The 16,650-nt window shown below is 31.1% G+C and overlaps 1 protein-coding gene across 1 annotated transcript in view; it reads left to right on the forward strand.

The window, feature by feature from the left end:
• LOC140451822 (splicing factor C9orf78) overlaps nt 1-16,650 on the forward strand; it is a 20,514-nt gene continuing 3,864 nt past the window's right edge. The window contains exons 1-2 of the mRNA XM_072545714.1: nt 1-548; nt 5,010-5,226. Of these exons, the coding sequence (XP_072401815.1) occupies nt 140-548; nt 5,010-5,226 (626 nt within the window). The 5' untranslated portion in view covers nt 1-139. The remainder of the gene's footprint in view (nt 549-5,009; nt 5,227-16,650) is intronic.

Below are 16,650 nucleotides of genomic sequence, written 5' to 3' on the forward strand. Positions count from 1 at the left end.
AGTATGTATAAGTATAGACAACAACAACAACTTCGTAGTTCCTTAAGGTTAAAGTAAGGTTATGGCTTATCACCACACCACTTTCTTGTTTTATAGTCTGATTTGTTGTTAAATAATTTGCGTTTAAATAATAATAAAAATGTCTGAGGATACGTCAAACTCTAAAGAACAAATAATATTCAAATCTAAAATTCGCAAACAATTTAGAAAACGTCTTAAACAGGAAGACAGTGATGAAGATGAGACTGAAGTTATTGCAAAACTACAAGAAATGAAAGAAGTTCAGAAACTTAGAGAAAGACCTAACGGTGTTAGTTTAGTGGGTTTAGCGTTAGGAACAAAAGTACTAACAGACACAGAAATCAAAGATCCTTTTAATAAAAACATTGGTGGTTTGGTGAACTTACAGGCCCTAAATAGTGGCAATTGGAAAGTAGATGACGCCTATGATACTGGAATAGGAACACAGTTTTCTGTTGAAACTAATAAACGGGATGAAGATGAAGAAATGATGAAATTTATAGAAGTTGAACTCTCAAAAAGAAAAGGTATATTTTAAGTTAAATTTTATAACTAAATTACAACTTCCATTGCACATCCTCAATTACAAATGTATATCACAATTGAAGTAGAATTTTATTAATTCAAAAATAGGGAAAGCCCTGATATATACAAAAATTAATCAATTTATGACATTAATACATACATAAGACAAAAATAAAAATGATGCTTTATAGTACCTGCATTTATTAAAACATATAAAACAATATCCATAAAAACTTGACTAAAAAACAACTACCAAACTATTGGTGCTTAATATCGTTCATAAACAACTTTTAGCTGTTTGAGGAAGCTTATTAAAAAGATCAAAACCCTTAAACAACAAAGAGTTTCTTGAAGCTGTCCTTTTTGTTTTCACAATGTGTAAATTGCAATTACCTCAAGTAGGGTAATTGTGAATATCATAATTCCACATATTCAAAAGCTCTTTTTAAATCAAGGAATACCACCACCACATAATTATCATGTTCCAATTCAGATCTGAATTTACAAAGTTAAAGTTGCAGCGCAGTCTTGTGGAAATACTTTTTATAAAAACGGGACTGATTATTTTATACTTTTACTTTATAGTATTATTAACTTTTAGTATTGGAACAATTATACCTACTGTTTTTTAATAAACTTGGAATTTTGGATGATCTACAGAGTATTTATAAAATTTAAGATAATTTGACCACAAGTTACAAAAAACTTAGACCAGAGACGAAATACTCACCAAACTGGTGCACCATTTCAACTTTGTCATTAAGAATGCATAACTGATTGCTGCAATTGATCCATGCAATACTGGAACTTTTGACAATTATCGTCAATTATTGTTTTTAGTGTTTTCCACATTAGTCTAGTTATTTTTATATCTATCAATTGTATCAAAATAATATTGATTTTTTTTGCTTTTAACTTATTAACTACCACATTTCTTGTCCTTTTAAAACCCTCCCATTTAACACTTCTTCCACTTATTATGTAGCAGTTAAACTCTGTATAATTTGTCCCTAATCTTAATTTTACTATTAACTTCATTATCAAACCATGGTATGTTACTTTTGATCTGACATGTTTGAATAGGTGCTATTTTGTTTATGACAGACTGACTGACAAAATTTTATTGTAAATAGTATTGACATCAGTAGACTCTAAACCCCAATCACAAGAAAGTAAATTCATTTGGATTTGATGTATTTTTTTTTTGATGAATTTTAAAACTTAAAAATGTATGAAAATTTCAATATTAAAAGTATTCATTAAATAAAATCTGTTCAAAAAAGTATTCAATGAAACTTTTTAATAAATTTTGAAAATTTTCTATTTTGGCGCAACTTTTCATCATAATTACATCAGTAGTCCATTTTTTTTGTATACTCATTAGAACAGTTAACCCACTGAGTCAATTCGCTAAACAATGTTTTATTGAATTGCAAAAGTTCATTCTGACCTCTGATAGGCACCTCATCAACTACCTTGTTCCAGTTTGTTAATGATCAGGTCTGCCTGAGCCCGATCTAGTTGAGTATCAGGATGGTGTCTGTGTGCTACCGCTATTCTGAATTTTATTCTTTTTATTGTATGGTGTTGCCGATTTAGTTAGCCGATTTAACTCTGAGTTAAAACACACTAGTAAAAGATGACAACAAAATTTTTACTACTTGTACCTAAATTTTAAAGAATTTTAAATGTATTTTGTCCACTATTTTATATTTTATGTGTGTTGTTATTAATGTTGAGTGTCTATGCTTTTGTAAATAATCTCAACGACTAAGTCTTGAAAAAGGAACAAAACGATTCCGAAAGCTAGACAAAAAGTCATAAGAGTGTTTCATTAACATCCCGGCCAATTTTCTGACTGCAACCCTAATAAACTGTGTTGTTTGGTTATATAAATATATATATATATATATATATATATATATCTCAAAGCATCTATTCTTTTTTCTATTTCAGAGTCCATTTCAATGGACAGCTATTTCAATTGTTGCCGTTTGGTGCCAGTATAGTTCTGAGATAATCCGCAAGTCTTGTTCATCAACTCTAGTTTTTCTCAGAATTTCGATCATCTTTTGATGGTTAACGCAGTCAAATGCTTTTCAATAGTCAATAAAACATGCATATACATCTACATTCATGTCTCTGCATCGTTGCGTTAACATCGCAACTCAGAGTGATATAAATCAATATTAAGTTTATTTCTTCAACTGTCTTTGTAATCAGCCTGGAGTGTATGGTAGTGTTACTTATCCTCCTCCTTATCTGAGAATTTATGTACAGAAAGAGAAGACCTCAAAAAAAACACGACAGTTTCAACCTCCAGAAGAAACTTAAATATACCTCCGGAATTAGGAAACTGAAAAATGCTCACGTGCCTAAAAAAGAAGTCGGAAAAACTTGTGATCACAAACAAGAGTGCAAAGAATGGGAGAGATACATCATTAACCTTTTTGATGATGCTTCTTGAGAAAATGTTATACATGCACATACTACCCAGTATACTGAAATCAGAGGTCAGAAAAGTAATATAGCAAACCAAAAATAATAAAGCATCTGGACCAGATCAAATCCCTACTAAGCTACTTAAACGTTTGGACGAGGAAAATATTACCTACTTAACTACTTTCTTTCACAAAATTTACAATGAAGGAATTATATCAAATGATTGGTTAGTCACTGTTTATAACATTACCAAAGAAAAGCAGGCCCATCAAATGCACCGATTTTATACTAATCAGTTTGATGAGCCACACTTCAGACACTTTTACGAATTATACAAAACCAAGTATTCCTTCTGTGCGAAAGTAGAATGGGTAACAAGCAGGTTGGATTTAGAAATGGTCTAGGAACCAGAGAGCCACTATTTTGTATGCGCGTTCTCTTACAAAAAAGCTGTGAGTTCCGAAAGAATGGTTATTTTTGTTTCATCGACTTCGAGAAGGCATTCGACCGAGTACAACACGTTACACTTTTCGATTGCCTGCGGGCAGCAGGACTTGACCACTACGATATAAGACTGCTAAAATACTTATATTACAATCAAGTAGCTTCTATCCAAATTGTAGATAGTCGACAGGCAAGAGGGAGCAAGACTAGGCGGAGAAGTAATCAATAACATCAGATACGCTGACGATACAGCCGTTCTTGCGAAGAAAATTTACAAGATCTCTCGACATTCGTAAATCTAGTCAGTGAAGCAAGTTATCGGAGATGCCTTAAAATTAACATTTCAAAGACAAAGTGGATGGTGGTTGGAAAGATTAATATAGATCAAGGTTTGCTTTCCCTAATGGAGAAGACATATAACGCGTAAACCGTTTTAAATACCTCGGCAGCTGGTTAAACGTAAATTGTGACTCTGGAGATAATAATAACCAGGATCAAATTATCACGTAAGGCTTTTATGACCTGGAAACCAGTTTTATGTAACAGAAACCTGTCGATACATATTCGAAAGAAGGTCCTAAAATGTTATGTGTGGTCTATCCTATTATATGGTTGTGAGACATGGACATTAAAAACCACAATGCTTAACAAATTAGAAGCATTCAAATTGTGGTGCTATCGACGGATCCTAAAAATATCATGGGTTTCATACACTTCCTATGAAGATGTTCTTAAAATGATGAATTCAGAACGCTTGCTTACAAACATCATAAAGAGAAGAAAAACAGAATAGTTCGGCCATATAATTAGAGGACCCAAATACCATTTACTTCGCCTTATAATACAAGGAAAAGTGGAGGGAACGAGATGGATTGGTCGAAAGAAACTTTCAAATGATGGCCAACATCTGAATACAGACACGGCACCCAAAGAAGATATGAGATTCTACTAGTTCCTTTCCCAATTCCAAAAGGAACAATAGTCTTTTATGAACTAAATCATGAAAAATCTGCACAGATTTTATACTAATGATTCAGAAAAAAGTATAAAATCTACTTTTATAAGGTAGATTTTATAAGGAAAATATTAAAATAAGGAAAACTTGACGAGTTCTTACTCCATCAGCGCATCATTTTGGTACATCAAGTAGCGAAAAGTACAAAGAACAATGTAATGGAGTACAAACAGGAAAGATCAACTATAATAAAAAATACAGGGGAAAAACATCTTGGGGTAAGAACTCACGCCACCATGAACTGGGAAGGTTAAATAATGTATAAAGCAGATATTAATTTTTAATGTTTTTTTAGGTTAAATTAAATTTTATACCTCTTGTTTGCTTGAAATAAGTGGCAACATACATTGGTTGAAGGTAAAACTACTACAAATGTGAAAAGTGCAATCTTATTTCTGAAGTTCTAAAATATTTTGTTTATTCAAAAGTCTATTTGTAATGTCTATTTCTCAATCAATTATTCTGTATAACTGAGCAGCTGATCAAAAACATGCAATGAAAGTTGTAGAAAAATCTGATATTTTGGTATATTATTTCACATTTTCTCTTATTATTTTAACAGGCAAAGAGAGGGAAAATGAAGGCCAGGATGGTAATAGCAAATATCATACGCCTGAAGAAATAGCTCTACAGTCAGTACCTGAACATTTAAGGGAATCTTCAAAGAAACAATCTGAAGAAATGTTATCAAATCAGATGTTAAGTGGTATACCTGAAGTTGACTTAGGTATTGAGGCCAAAATTAAAAATATAGAAGCTACAGAAGAAGCTAAACTTAGGTAATGCAGTTGATTATTAAGTTATAGAAGATAAAAATCATATTTATTGGTTCATATATATATATATATATATATATATATATATATATATATATATATATATATATATATATTAATGTGATATTATAAGTCAGAGGTGCGCCAAGCAATTAATTAGCTAATTAATTAATTAATTAAACTTATTTAAATGATGCAATTATGATTTTATCACACTATTTAATTCTCTTATCTCAAGGTTATATTCGTGCTTCAATATCTATGCTTTACATATGATAGGTAAAGTCCAAAGAATACCGGAATAATAAAAAACATATATGATACAACATTATATATTGAAATAAAATTCACACTCAAATATCTTCAACAAAAATATCTCATAATGATTATCAAAATTTTGTTCTATGTACGTGAACCTTCAAAAATTTATGTTATATACAATATAAATTAAAATTTCAAATCAAAATTGTTGTTCTAAATCTCCTGATCAAAATATTTCTATCTTTTCTAAAGCAATTAAAAAAAACTGTGTTAATAAAGAAAAACTGACGAATGGTAAAAAAAACTACCTCTCTGATGATGAGTTGTCCAAATCCTTGTTCCTCGTAGCCTACACTATCTATTCTTAGCAGTTTCCTAGGTGATCAGCAATCTTACAACAAATTATTGCGAGCCTCTAGTCTTTAATGATCTTCAAATGCACGTATCGTTCAAAAAATGCTAGCCTCTTCTCCTTTCGATAAACTGAATCTCTCGTTCCGGCCTGAACAGTGACTATTGGAATATATAAGTAGAAAAGTACAACTTACAATATTTTACTGGATCAGCTTCCGTCAGATACGCTTACTCCAAAAAAACTCACAAACATTCACTTCTAATGCTTACTATCACTTGGGAACCACCAGAGAACAACGACTGTTCGCCTTGCACCCTTGGAAAACAACTGATTATCTTTTCTCCCTCAAAAAATCTAGCTAAACTCTCATTCCTACATACCAATCCCACTTTTTTCAATCTCCTCCAATCAAAGCTCGTCATACGTATCCCATCTCTTCATTTAGATAACAAACAACAATTTTACCTACAATTATAAATTTCCTAAATACTATTTACATGCTAATCGGTTTCTACAAATTCTTAAGAACTAACGGAGGAATATAATTTCTAAATATTCTATTCTATTGTCTTATTCACTGTACAAGTCCATTTGGAAAACCCGCTCGCATTGTTCATGACTTCACTTAAGCTCACTCACGTCACTCGAATATATTTTACAAAGAAAATAATTTTTGCATATCTTAAATTTTGTTTACTACAGGTCATCCAGGATAATCGACTTTCATTTCTTCGAAATATCTTTTATAGTTTATTAGTTGAATTATTTGAATTATTATATTTTGTACTTTGAAATATATTAAAAGCAAACCAATATTATTTTAAATTTTACATAGCTTAACAACTTTCCAGGATATCTTGAAAATTTATTTAAATGGTCTATTTAGTAATTTTTAATTTTATCTTTGGCTGATAAATGAATTATAACGATATATATATATATATATATATATATATATATATATATATATATATATATATATATATATATATATATATATACTTACTTTACTTAATCAGTAGACCCACTTGTACCTTTCGGTGTTGGGCCGTTTAAAATACAATTCATTAAATTATAATATTTGACAGTCTTCTGAGGTGTCCTAGCTCTTAACGAACTTTCTCCATTCCTTCCTATTGGATGCCATCTGTGTTGCTTCCTGCCAAGTCTTACCCTTACTCTGCAGTATCTGCGAGATGTCACTGTTCCATTCTTTAATGGGTCTTCCTCTTCTGTTCTTCCCTATTGGTTTGGCGTCCCACACTCTTTACTTGTCTATTATTGTCCATCTGGGTTAGATGTCCGAACCATGCCAATTTTTTCTCTTTGATTGACTCGAGTATCGGTTTGATTTTGAATCTTTCTCTTATTTGTTCATTTCTGATTCTATCAGTTCTTTTTACTCCTATCGTTCTTCTGAGGTATTTCATCTCTGCTGCCTGAATTCTGCTCTGATGTCTTTTGTTTAATATCCAATTTTCTGCTCCATATGTCACTGTAGGTCTATATATTGTTTTGTATATTGTCATCTTGGTCTTTGTTGATATTTGTTTGTTATTGAGGAATCCTCTATTTAGTGCTTGGAATAGTTTTCCTGTGTTTTCCATTATGTTATTAAGATCATCCTCGATGTCTCCTTTGTTGTTGATTACTGTTCCTAAGTATTTGTATGAATTTGTCTGTATTATTTTTTGTTGGTCTATCATTACTTCTATTTGATGTTCCGTCCCTTGTTTCCTTGATATTTTCATTATTTGAGTCTTCTCTTTGTTTACGTTTAAGTTGTATTTGCTTGCTTCTAGGTTCCATTTCTCTAAGTTGTATTTCAGATTTTCTGCAGTTTCCGCAATTAATACTATGTCGTCTGCAAATATACACATCTCAGCATTTATCATTTGCATTCTGTTCCAACCGATGCAGTATTTCTTGAATGTTTTCTTACATTCTTTCACTATCTCATCTATTACATTTATGAATAGTACTGGGCTGAGACTTCCCCCTTGTCTAACTCCTTGGGTTGTTTCAAATGGTTCTGACTGTATATTTAACATTCTTACTGTATTTGTTGTTTTCATGTATATACTTTTTGTCGCTTCTATCAGTTCTTCACTTACTTGTTTCTTCTTTAGGCTTTCCCATATATCTTTTCTTTTGACTGAGTCGAATGCTTTTTCCATGTCTATAAAGCTCAGATGTATTTCTTTATTTTTCTTTAAGGCTTTTCTATTACTTGTTGCATGGTGAATATATGGTCTTGTGTGTTGTGTCCTTTCCTGAATCCACTTTGTACATCCTCTAATTTATGTTCTATTTCTTTTCTAATTTTCCTTTCTATTATGGTTTCGTATACTTTTGCTGCTACACAAAGTAGTGATATACCTCTATAGTTCCTACAGTCTCTTGTGTTTCCTTTCTTGTATATAGGTATAATTACTGCATTTGTCCATTCTCTGGGTATTACTTTTCTCTTCCATATTAGGTTATGTTATGTTAGGTCCTATGTATTTCTTCATTTCTGGTGCTACTTCATCGCTTCCTGGTGCTTTTCCAATCTTTATCTTTCTTATTGCTTCTTCCAGTTCTTCTTTTTCTATAGTTTCTGGATTTTCCGTGTTTCTCATGGATACTCTCCTGTTGTGGCTTTCCTTCTCCATTGTATTTGCTTGATTTCCATTCAGTATCAGCTGAAAATGTTCCCTCCATCTTTCCATTATTATCTTATCGTCGTTTATTATTGTTCCTTTCTTGTTCATTATTTGTTTCAGTTTCGTTTCTTTGTTGCTTCTTTGGTTTTTCAGTGTTCTGTAAAATAATTTTACGTTTTCTTTGCTGTTTTCTTCCATTTTTTCCCCGAATTTTTCCCAACTTTTCTTTTTCTCTTTCTTAACTATCTCTTTAACTTTTGTTCTTTGTCTCTTATAATTTTCATATTTTTGTTGTGTTTTGTCTTGGATGTATTCTTTCCATAATTTCTTCTTTTCTTTTATTTCTCTTTTCACTTCATCGTTCCACCAAGATGTTCGTTTCCCTCTGTTGTTATTTCTTGTGGTTCCACATATTGATTTAGCTGTTTTTATCATCGCATTTTTAAATTTTCCCCATTCTTCTTCTATTGTTTCTGTTATTTCATGTTCATTGTCCATCTCTTTCTCTAGTCCTTCTGAGTATCTTATTCTCGTTGTTTCTTCACTTAGTTTATAAATTTTTATTATTTCTTTGTGTTTTCTGTTTATGTTCTCATTTCTTTTCTTTTGCTTTTGAATGTGGTTTCTAGTAGATAGTGGTCACTACCAATTTCATAACTCCCTTTTACCCTTACGTCTCTTATCCAGTTCTTCTCTGTTTTTTGCACTATAGTATAGTCTATAATTGATTGTTCGTCTCTTGATTTGACTTCTCTTGTGATCTTGTGTATCCTTTTATGTTGGAAGTGTGTGTTCATAATCACCAGGTTATTGTCTAGACAGAATTCGAGTAGTAATTTTCCATTTTTGTTTAGTTTGTCCTCCCCATAAGGTCCGATGACATTGTTCCATTTTTCTGTTTCTTTCCCCACTCTACTGTTCATGTCTCCTGTGATCACAATTTTCTCTGTACAATCATTTATCACTTCTTGTAATTTGTCCCAGAATTCATTCTTTTCGTTTTTTGTTGCGTCTTCATCTGGTCCATAACATATGATTAGGTTTGTATTGGTTTCCTCTGTATCCATATCTATGTCTACTCTTAGTATACGTTCGTTGTAATATATCCAATTTTTTTATTTTGTTGATACTCTCCTTCTTTATCATGCACGCTACTCCTGCCTGAGCTCTCTTCGTTTCTTCCACTCTACTGTATATTAGTAACATTCCGTTTTCTAATATTATTGATCCTTTTCCTTTTTTCTTTGTCTCTGTTATAGCTACTATTTCAATGTTCTTATCTCTAATTTCTTCCCCCAGTTCTATTTCCTTCCCATTTATACCTCTCACATTCCATGATGCCATTTTCCAAATTGTTTTGTTCTTTTCTGTGTTTAAGTTGTACTTCAATTTGTTTTTACTTCCGTTTGTGTTATTATCTTTAGATCTGCTCATATCCCTGTTCTGTGCCTGTTTTGTTTCTCGGTCCGTCATTGTGTTTTCTTCAGCTAGTTTTTTGAACCATTTGGTTCTGTATTGTATGTTATCTTTTCTATCTGGCTTGTTTTTTGATTCCATTTCCACTTAATGCCTTCAATAACTATGAAACCATATCCAATTTTTGTCCTTTTCCCATTAGTCTTTTCATCTGCTGCTATCTTCCTAAGATTTCTTTGTATATCTATCTCTTTTAATGTTAGGTCACATTCTATATATACTCTATGTTGCTTATAGTTTATTAGTTTACTCTTGGCTTTCAGTATTTTCATTTTATCTTCGAATTTTTTACATTCGATAACACACATTGATTCATTTATCTTTTGTACCCTATTTATTTTTGATTTTACTCCCATTTTTGTTTCTATGAAGTTCTCCAGTTGCTCTGCTTCTATTGTGTCTATTGTAAGCCTCTCATTATTAGGTTATTTTTCTTCTTTTCTTTCTGACATGCTTCCAAGGCTATTTCTATTTTATCTATTTTTTGTTTCATCGTTGTCATTTCTTTCTTTAGATTTTCATTTTCTCTTATTATTTCTTTCATTTGCAATTTGTATTCACTATTTTCCTTCCTAATTTCTTTTAGTTCCTCAATCATATTACCCATTGTATTTTTTATCTCTTCCATGTCCCTGTTTTTCTTTTTATTATCGCTTGCTATTTGTCTCATTAGTTCCATCATTTCGTTCTGGCTGCTGGTTTCATTCGTTGTTGGTTTCGACCTGTCTGGCGTTCGGCTCACTTTTCTGCTCCTGCTAAATATGTCTATCTCCTCTTTGCTTTTTCTTTTACCATCTTCATCAACCTTACCATCCGTCATCTTTCTTCAAATAATTAAAGTATTTATAAATATAAATATTATAAGTAACGGTTACGGATCTCGACAAGCGCCGCGCCTACCTCTACAATTAAATCTTAGCAATTATTCTCGATCCTAACCAGTTTCGACTTCTACCACTTGTAACTACAAAATACAATCAATATCAAAACAACAAATAAATTCAGCCTTTATAATTCTGTATAGTTTTACCGAAACCTGAATAACAGACCTATTGTTTTTGTTGATAATTATTATTGTTTATCGTTCTTAATCACCCGTCCAGCGCAAAAAGCTCAACTCGTTTCGACCACTCAGAAGTTTCACTTTTATCCGTAGGGCAATTAAAACTAACTATTAATTTAATACAGTTCAAAATCAGATAACTGATTATTTACTTACATAAAGGTCCTTTTTAAATACACTTTACACTAATTTGCATGCAGATTACACTCGAAACCACCCAAAATTCGAATTTAATTTCGGAGCGACACTACATACGTCCAACTAGTCTGACCGCGTGTTTACGTTTCGTTAAAGTACATATATATATATATATATATATATATATATATATATATATATATATATATATATATATATATATATCTATATATATTGTGACGATTGGGGTTTATAGAAAATAATTTATAAGTTATATACTACATAATATTAGATATAAAAAAGTATTGATTATTTTAAGAAGTTATATACTAGAGAATTTATAAAAATATATTTATGTGAGGGCATTTTAAGAAATTAGCATATAATAATTGTAAAAAGTTGTATTTTAGTAATTATAATGTGGTAGATATATGTAAGTGAGCCATGTGACTAGGCAACCAACTATACAGTGAGTGATAGACAGATATTTATACTCTGAAGTGACGTTTAAGAATATTTACGAATATAAAGTGGGGTTATAATAATATATTGTTTGAAATGTGTATTTTATTAAATTAGAGTGTTAGTTACTAATTTGAATGTTTATTCTGATCTGAAAAGCCTAAATGTCAACAAAATTATCAATGGAACATTAACGAATTCTCCAGAGTGCAGAGTGTAACCATTGTTTACGGTCGAACATTCAGGAATAATGATTATGTCGGTGGATAGAACAGATATTTTTTTCGAGAACATCGATATCGAAGAAATAGAACAAATTGGAACATGATCTCTTACCAGATGGTTCTGGAATATCCAAAAGGATATAAATACCCGTGATTTGGATTCAAGATGGAAGTTTTTAGTCAGAAGTCAGGCCAGTTTATTATGAAAGTTAGTAGATTAGTTAGTGAAGTCAATTGTTCACAGTTTTAGTAAGTCAGTCAAGCAGTTTAATAAGAAATATGAAAGTTAGTTGGAGATAGTCCAATTGTTTAATATAGTGAGTTAAATGAAGATTAAAAATTATGCATAAATTTAATGCACATTTATAATTATACACAAATAATTATTGAAGATAAAAAAAAGTATATTGGAAGAAATTAAATTATATTATGGTTGGAGATTAGTATAAATCAACTTATAATAATTGGATATTGGTATATTGAAAAGAAGAATAAATATAAATGCTGTTTGCTGGTTTGGTTGGTGGTATATAAATGCTGGTGAAGAAAACTATATCTTAAATTGGTAGAAGCTGATAATTGGAAAAAGTAATTTCACAAAAAACAAGGATAACTGAAGTACGAAGACATTCAGTGGTGATTAGAATCTATATAGTGGAAAACAGTTCATTTAGGCATTCAGTGAAAGAAAGGTACAAAATTTTGTTAATATAATTTAGTTAGTGTTATAACAATTTCAATATTGAAGATAGTTTGTTTAAATTTAACATTGTCTATAGAATTTAATTAGTTTTATAAGAACATCAATTTAAAGATAGTTTATTTTAAATTTACATTGGCTAGGTTAGATATATATGTGTGTTTCATAATAGTTATAATAAAGATAATTTAAAAAAAGTACTTACAAGCTAATTCTTTGAGAACCGCGATAAAAACCCTATATATTATATTATTAAAAATACTCATTGCTCATCATTCAAACAAAAAACACATCATAACAATATATATATATATATATATATATATATATATATATATATATATATATATATATATATATATATATATATATATATATATATATATATATATATGATATATATTATATAAGAGATGCGCCTGAATGGCTTAAATATTCAAAAGGGTCCCACTATAGACCACGCTTCTCTATATATAATATAAAATCAGTATATCTTGGGTTTAGGCTCAATAATAATTACTGGTAAATTTGGAACTAAATTTTATTATTCCATTAACATCAACGTTTCGGCAGTTAATCCTTGTCTTTGTCAAGATTCAACACGTAAATGGAACAATAAGATTTAGTTCCAAATTTAACAGTAATTATTGAACCTAAACCCAAGATATACTGATTTTATATTATATATAGAGGAGCGTGGTCTATAGTGGGACACTTTTGAATATTTAAGCCATTCAGCCGAATTTCTTATTTTTTTAAAGGTTTGAAGGCACAAAATCACTGCTTTGGATATCCTCGATTATGTGTCAATTGAAGTTTTAGATAAAGTTAACAGAAAGGACTGCATAATCATTGACCCAGTATGAACCATTTGTCTCAGTATAGACCAATACTGGTTAATAGTGGGCCTCCTATTGGTTAATATCCGGACACATATGGTCCATGCTGGGACTATATACTTGAATCAGGAGATAAGTAGGTACTGATGGGAAATCAATATTAAAAATAATAAATAATTTATTTCTAGCAAAATTTTTAACATTACAGGAGACATTTATATGGAGAAAAATCAAACTAGAACTATAGCTGACTTGCTGAACGTTCCGTTGTGCTAGGTTTTGGTAATATCCTAACAATATTATCGTGATCTATGGTGTCCATATCTTCATTTTTGGAATATGTAAATGTATTACCCAATATTTTACGAAGGAAGGAAATCACATACTCACCGTTAATAACATCTTCAACACATCCAGTATAATGACGAACAGATTTCTTGGTAGGGTCTTTCACAATAACAAAATCGCCAATATGAATATTTGGCTCTAAATCATTGTCCTCGCCATCACAAAGTGCGTTTGATTCAATGTCATCGTCTGTTTCAGACTCTTCCGAGCTGATTGTCTCGTTTTATACCTTTTTTAGGTAATAAATGAACATTACGCATTTTCTTATTTTTTTTAGTTTCTATTTTTTGTAATACTCCAAACACTTGTTTTGTCACTTTCTGTTTCTCATTTTCTTTTAACTGTTTTTTTCTTGTCTTTGTCTATACTCTTCTTCTATTTTATCTTTTATAGGAGTGTCTGTAAGTACTAGTGATTACTCCTTTCTTTTGGTGGTATTTTTTCTAGGAGGTGCTTCCTTTAGGTGAGGCCTAATGACTTCAGATATTAAAAATATTGAGGCTCTAGAATGAGAAGGTCCAGCTACTGGAGGTAAATAAGAAGGTTCCAAATAGGCACTAGTAATTTCATTTGAATCAACTGATATTTTTTTAGGGGAACAATACGAAATTCGGTGGACGACTCGGGCGGAGTGTTTGCTTCGCTTGTTACAGTATTTTGAGGTTCTTGATTTGGTAAAGTTGCAACTTCAGACGGTCGGTCAGTGACGTAAGACATCATGAAATCTTGGTCTGTAAAAATGTTGGAATCCAGCGGACGAATTCCAGTTTTCTGGAAACCTTTTAAAATAACGATCGAGGTAAAGGCTAAAGGAAATGCTTTACCAACAATTTCACGTATGTTATAAATTGTTAAAGGTGTAAAGGAGAGCAGTTGGTGATATGATCCGTACATTCTGAAAATGTGTTCGAAGTCTTCCAACCTGTAGGAAATGCGGAACCGCACGAACCAGGAGGAGCGTGTTGTAACATTTTTGCGACAAATTTTTTTCTTGGGAAAACCATAAATTGGGAAATAAAAGTACCATTTGTAGATATTATATAACACAGGGTTACTAACATACACTTTTCTCCCGAAGTGAATTTTCCGACTTGTTTGCAACCACGCTGCGCTAATATCTTTGCAGGCTTGTGCACAGTCATAACTCCTGTCTCGTCTAAATTATAAGTCTAAATTATTTTTACGGTAGCAGTTTGATTCAAGTGCAGATTTTTAATGACATTAATTCTTGTCATCTATTCCTATATTCTTTTGCGTTTGCAATAATTTTACATGCTGTACTTTATCGAATGCCTTTTTGAAGTCAACAAAGCATGTAAACATATCTTTTCTTTAATCACGGCTTTTTGAAATCGGATAATTACCTCAAAAATGTCTTCATGGTTCCCATAGCATTTCTAAAACCAAATTAGGTATCTTCGAAATATTCATCACATTTTAGTCTAATTCTCTTGTGCAGAATTCTTGGAAAAATTTTAAGAGTGTGGCTCATTAGGCTAATTAATCTATATTCTGAGCATTTTCTAGCATTGTGTTTTTTAGGTAATGTAACAAAGATGGACTTGGACCAGTCTGCGAGAATCACTCCAGTGTCATATATTGCATTAAAAAGTTTTACTAATATTTTTATGTTACCTTTATATATTAGCTTCAGCAACTCAGTTGGTGTATTATCTGAAGCTTTTCTAACTTTGGCATTTTTTTATAGTGTTTTATCTCTTTATTTCATCATTTCTGGGCCGTCAGTACAATTTTGGAAGGATTCGATAATATTATTTCTATCATATTCAAACAAATAAGATATATACAGTTGTCATTCTCTTCTTATGTCACTTGCACAAAATGTATACTTTTTAAGCACATCTGTTAGATTTTTAAAAACTCACTAATATTGTGTTTGTTAAAGCTTGTCGCACGAGACAAACTGGTAGCTTCCGGTGTGCGTAACTTTAACAGAGGATTACGATGTCGGAAATTTTTCGTCCACTCACCTTCAGCGACACAATTTAAATACTAAGTGTCTGGTATAACGATTGAATTGGTAATGACAAAATAATGAGCCAAAATTGTAGTCTCTTCAGTTACACCATAGCACATATAAGAGGCATCAAGTAAATACTGTGCCAACATAGCTTCATCTGCTTCAGTAAATACAGATTTATACACATGTTTTTGTGCAAAAATATATTTTTGTTTTTCATCATCTGAGAGAGCCTTATATTTTGAAACATGACGCTGTAAAGCCGGTTTTGATATAGAAATGTAGAGTATGTTGCTACTTCTCTTATAGTTTTCTGACCGCTGATTACTTGTAGGACTGCTTTCCTCTCGCCCACTTCAACATTTAGCGACATAAATAAAACAAGTGATGAAAATTATCATCCTTAATTGTTTTTTATCCAATTTGAAAAAAATTATGTTTGGTAGGAAAAACCTACTTTAAATACAAACCATCAGAAAAACGTTTAAAACATGAACTATTCTATACTGGCTTGTATTATTTTTTTCTCTATAGTAAAATGCTTAGGCGAGCATCACGGAACTAGCGCCCCAAAATGGCGTCGTCACGGAACTAACGCCACAAGATGGAGTCGTTACGGTAGCGTCATAAAATAGCGGTTCTTTTCGTCGATTCACTACTCTCGATCAGTTCATTTCTAGTCATCATATATTTATTCTAAGCATTAATTTAAAAACTGCATGAAAAATAACTAACAAAATACAGACATTAAATGAGAAGTAAAAAATTAAAAGAATATTTATCAATAAAAGATACGATTCATAACGATTGTTAAAATTTAAAAGTCATAAATGTAATCCGATTAATAACAATATTAAATCATCTGTTTAACTTTTTAACACACTTCTCGTTTTAAAATAATTTAATATAAATACAATTATTATTTTGAAACATAT

Source organism: Diabrotica undecimpunctata, chromosome 1 (assembly GCF_040954645.1).
Source record: "Diabrotica undecimpunctata isolate CICGRU chromosome 1, icDiaUnde3, whole genome shotgun sequence".
NCBI lineage: Eukaryota > Metazoa > Arthropoda > Insecta > Coleoptera > Chrysomelidae > Diabrotica > Diabrotica undecimpunctata.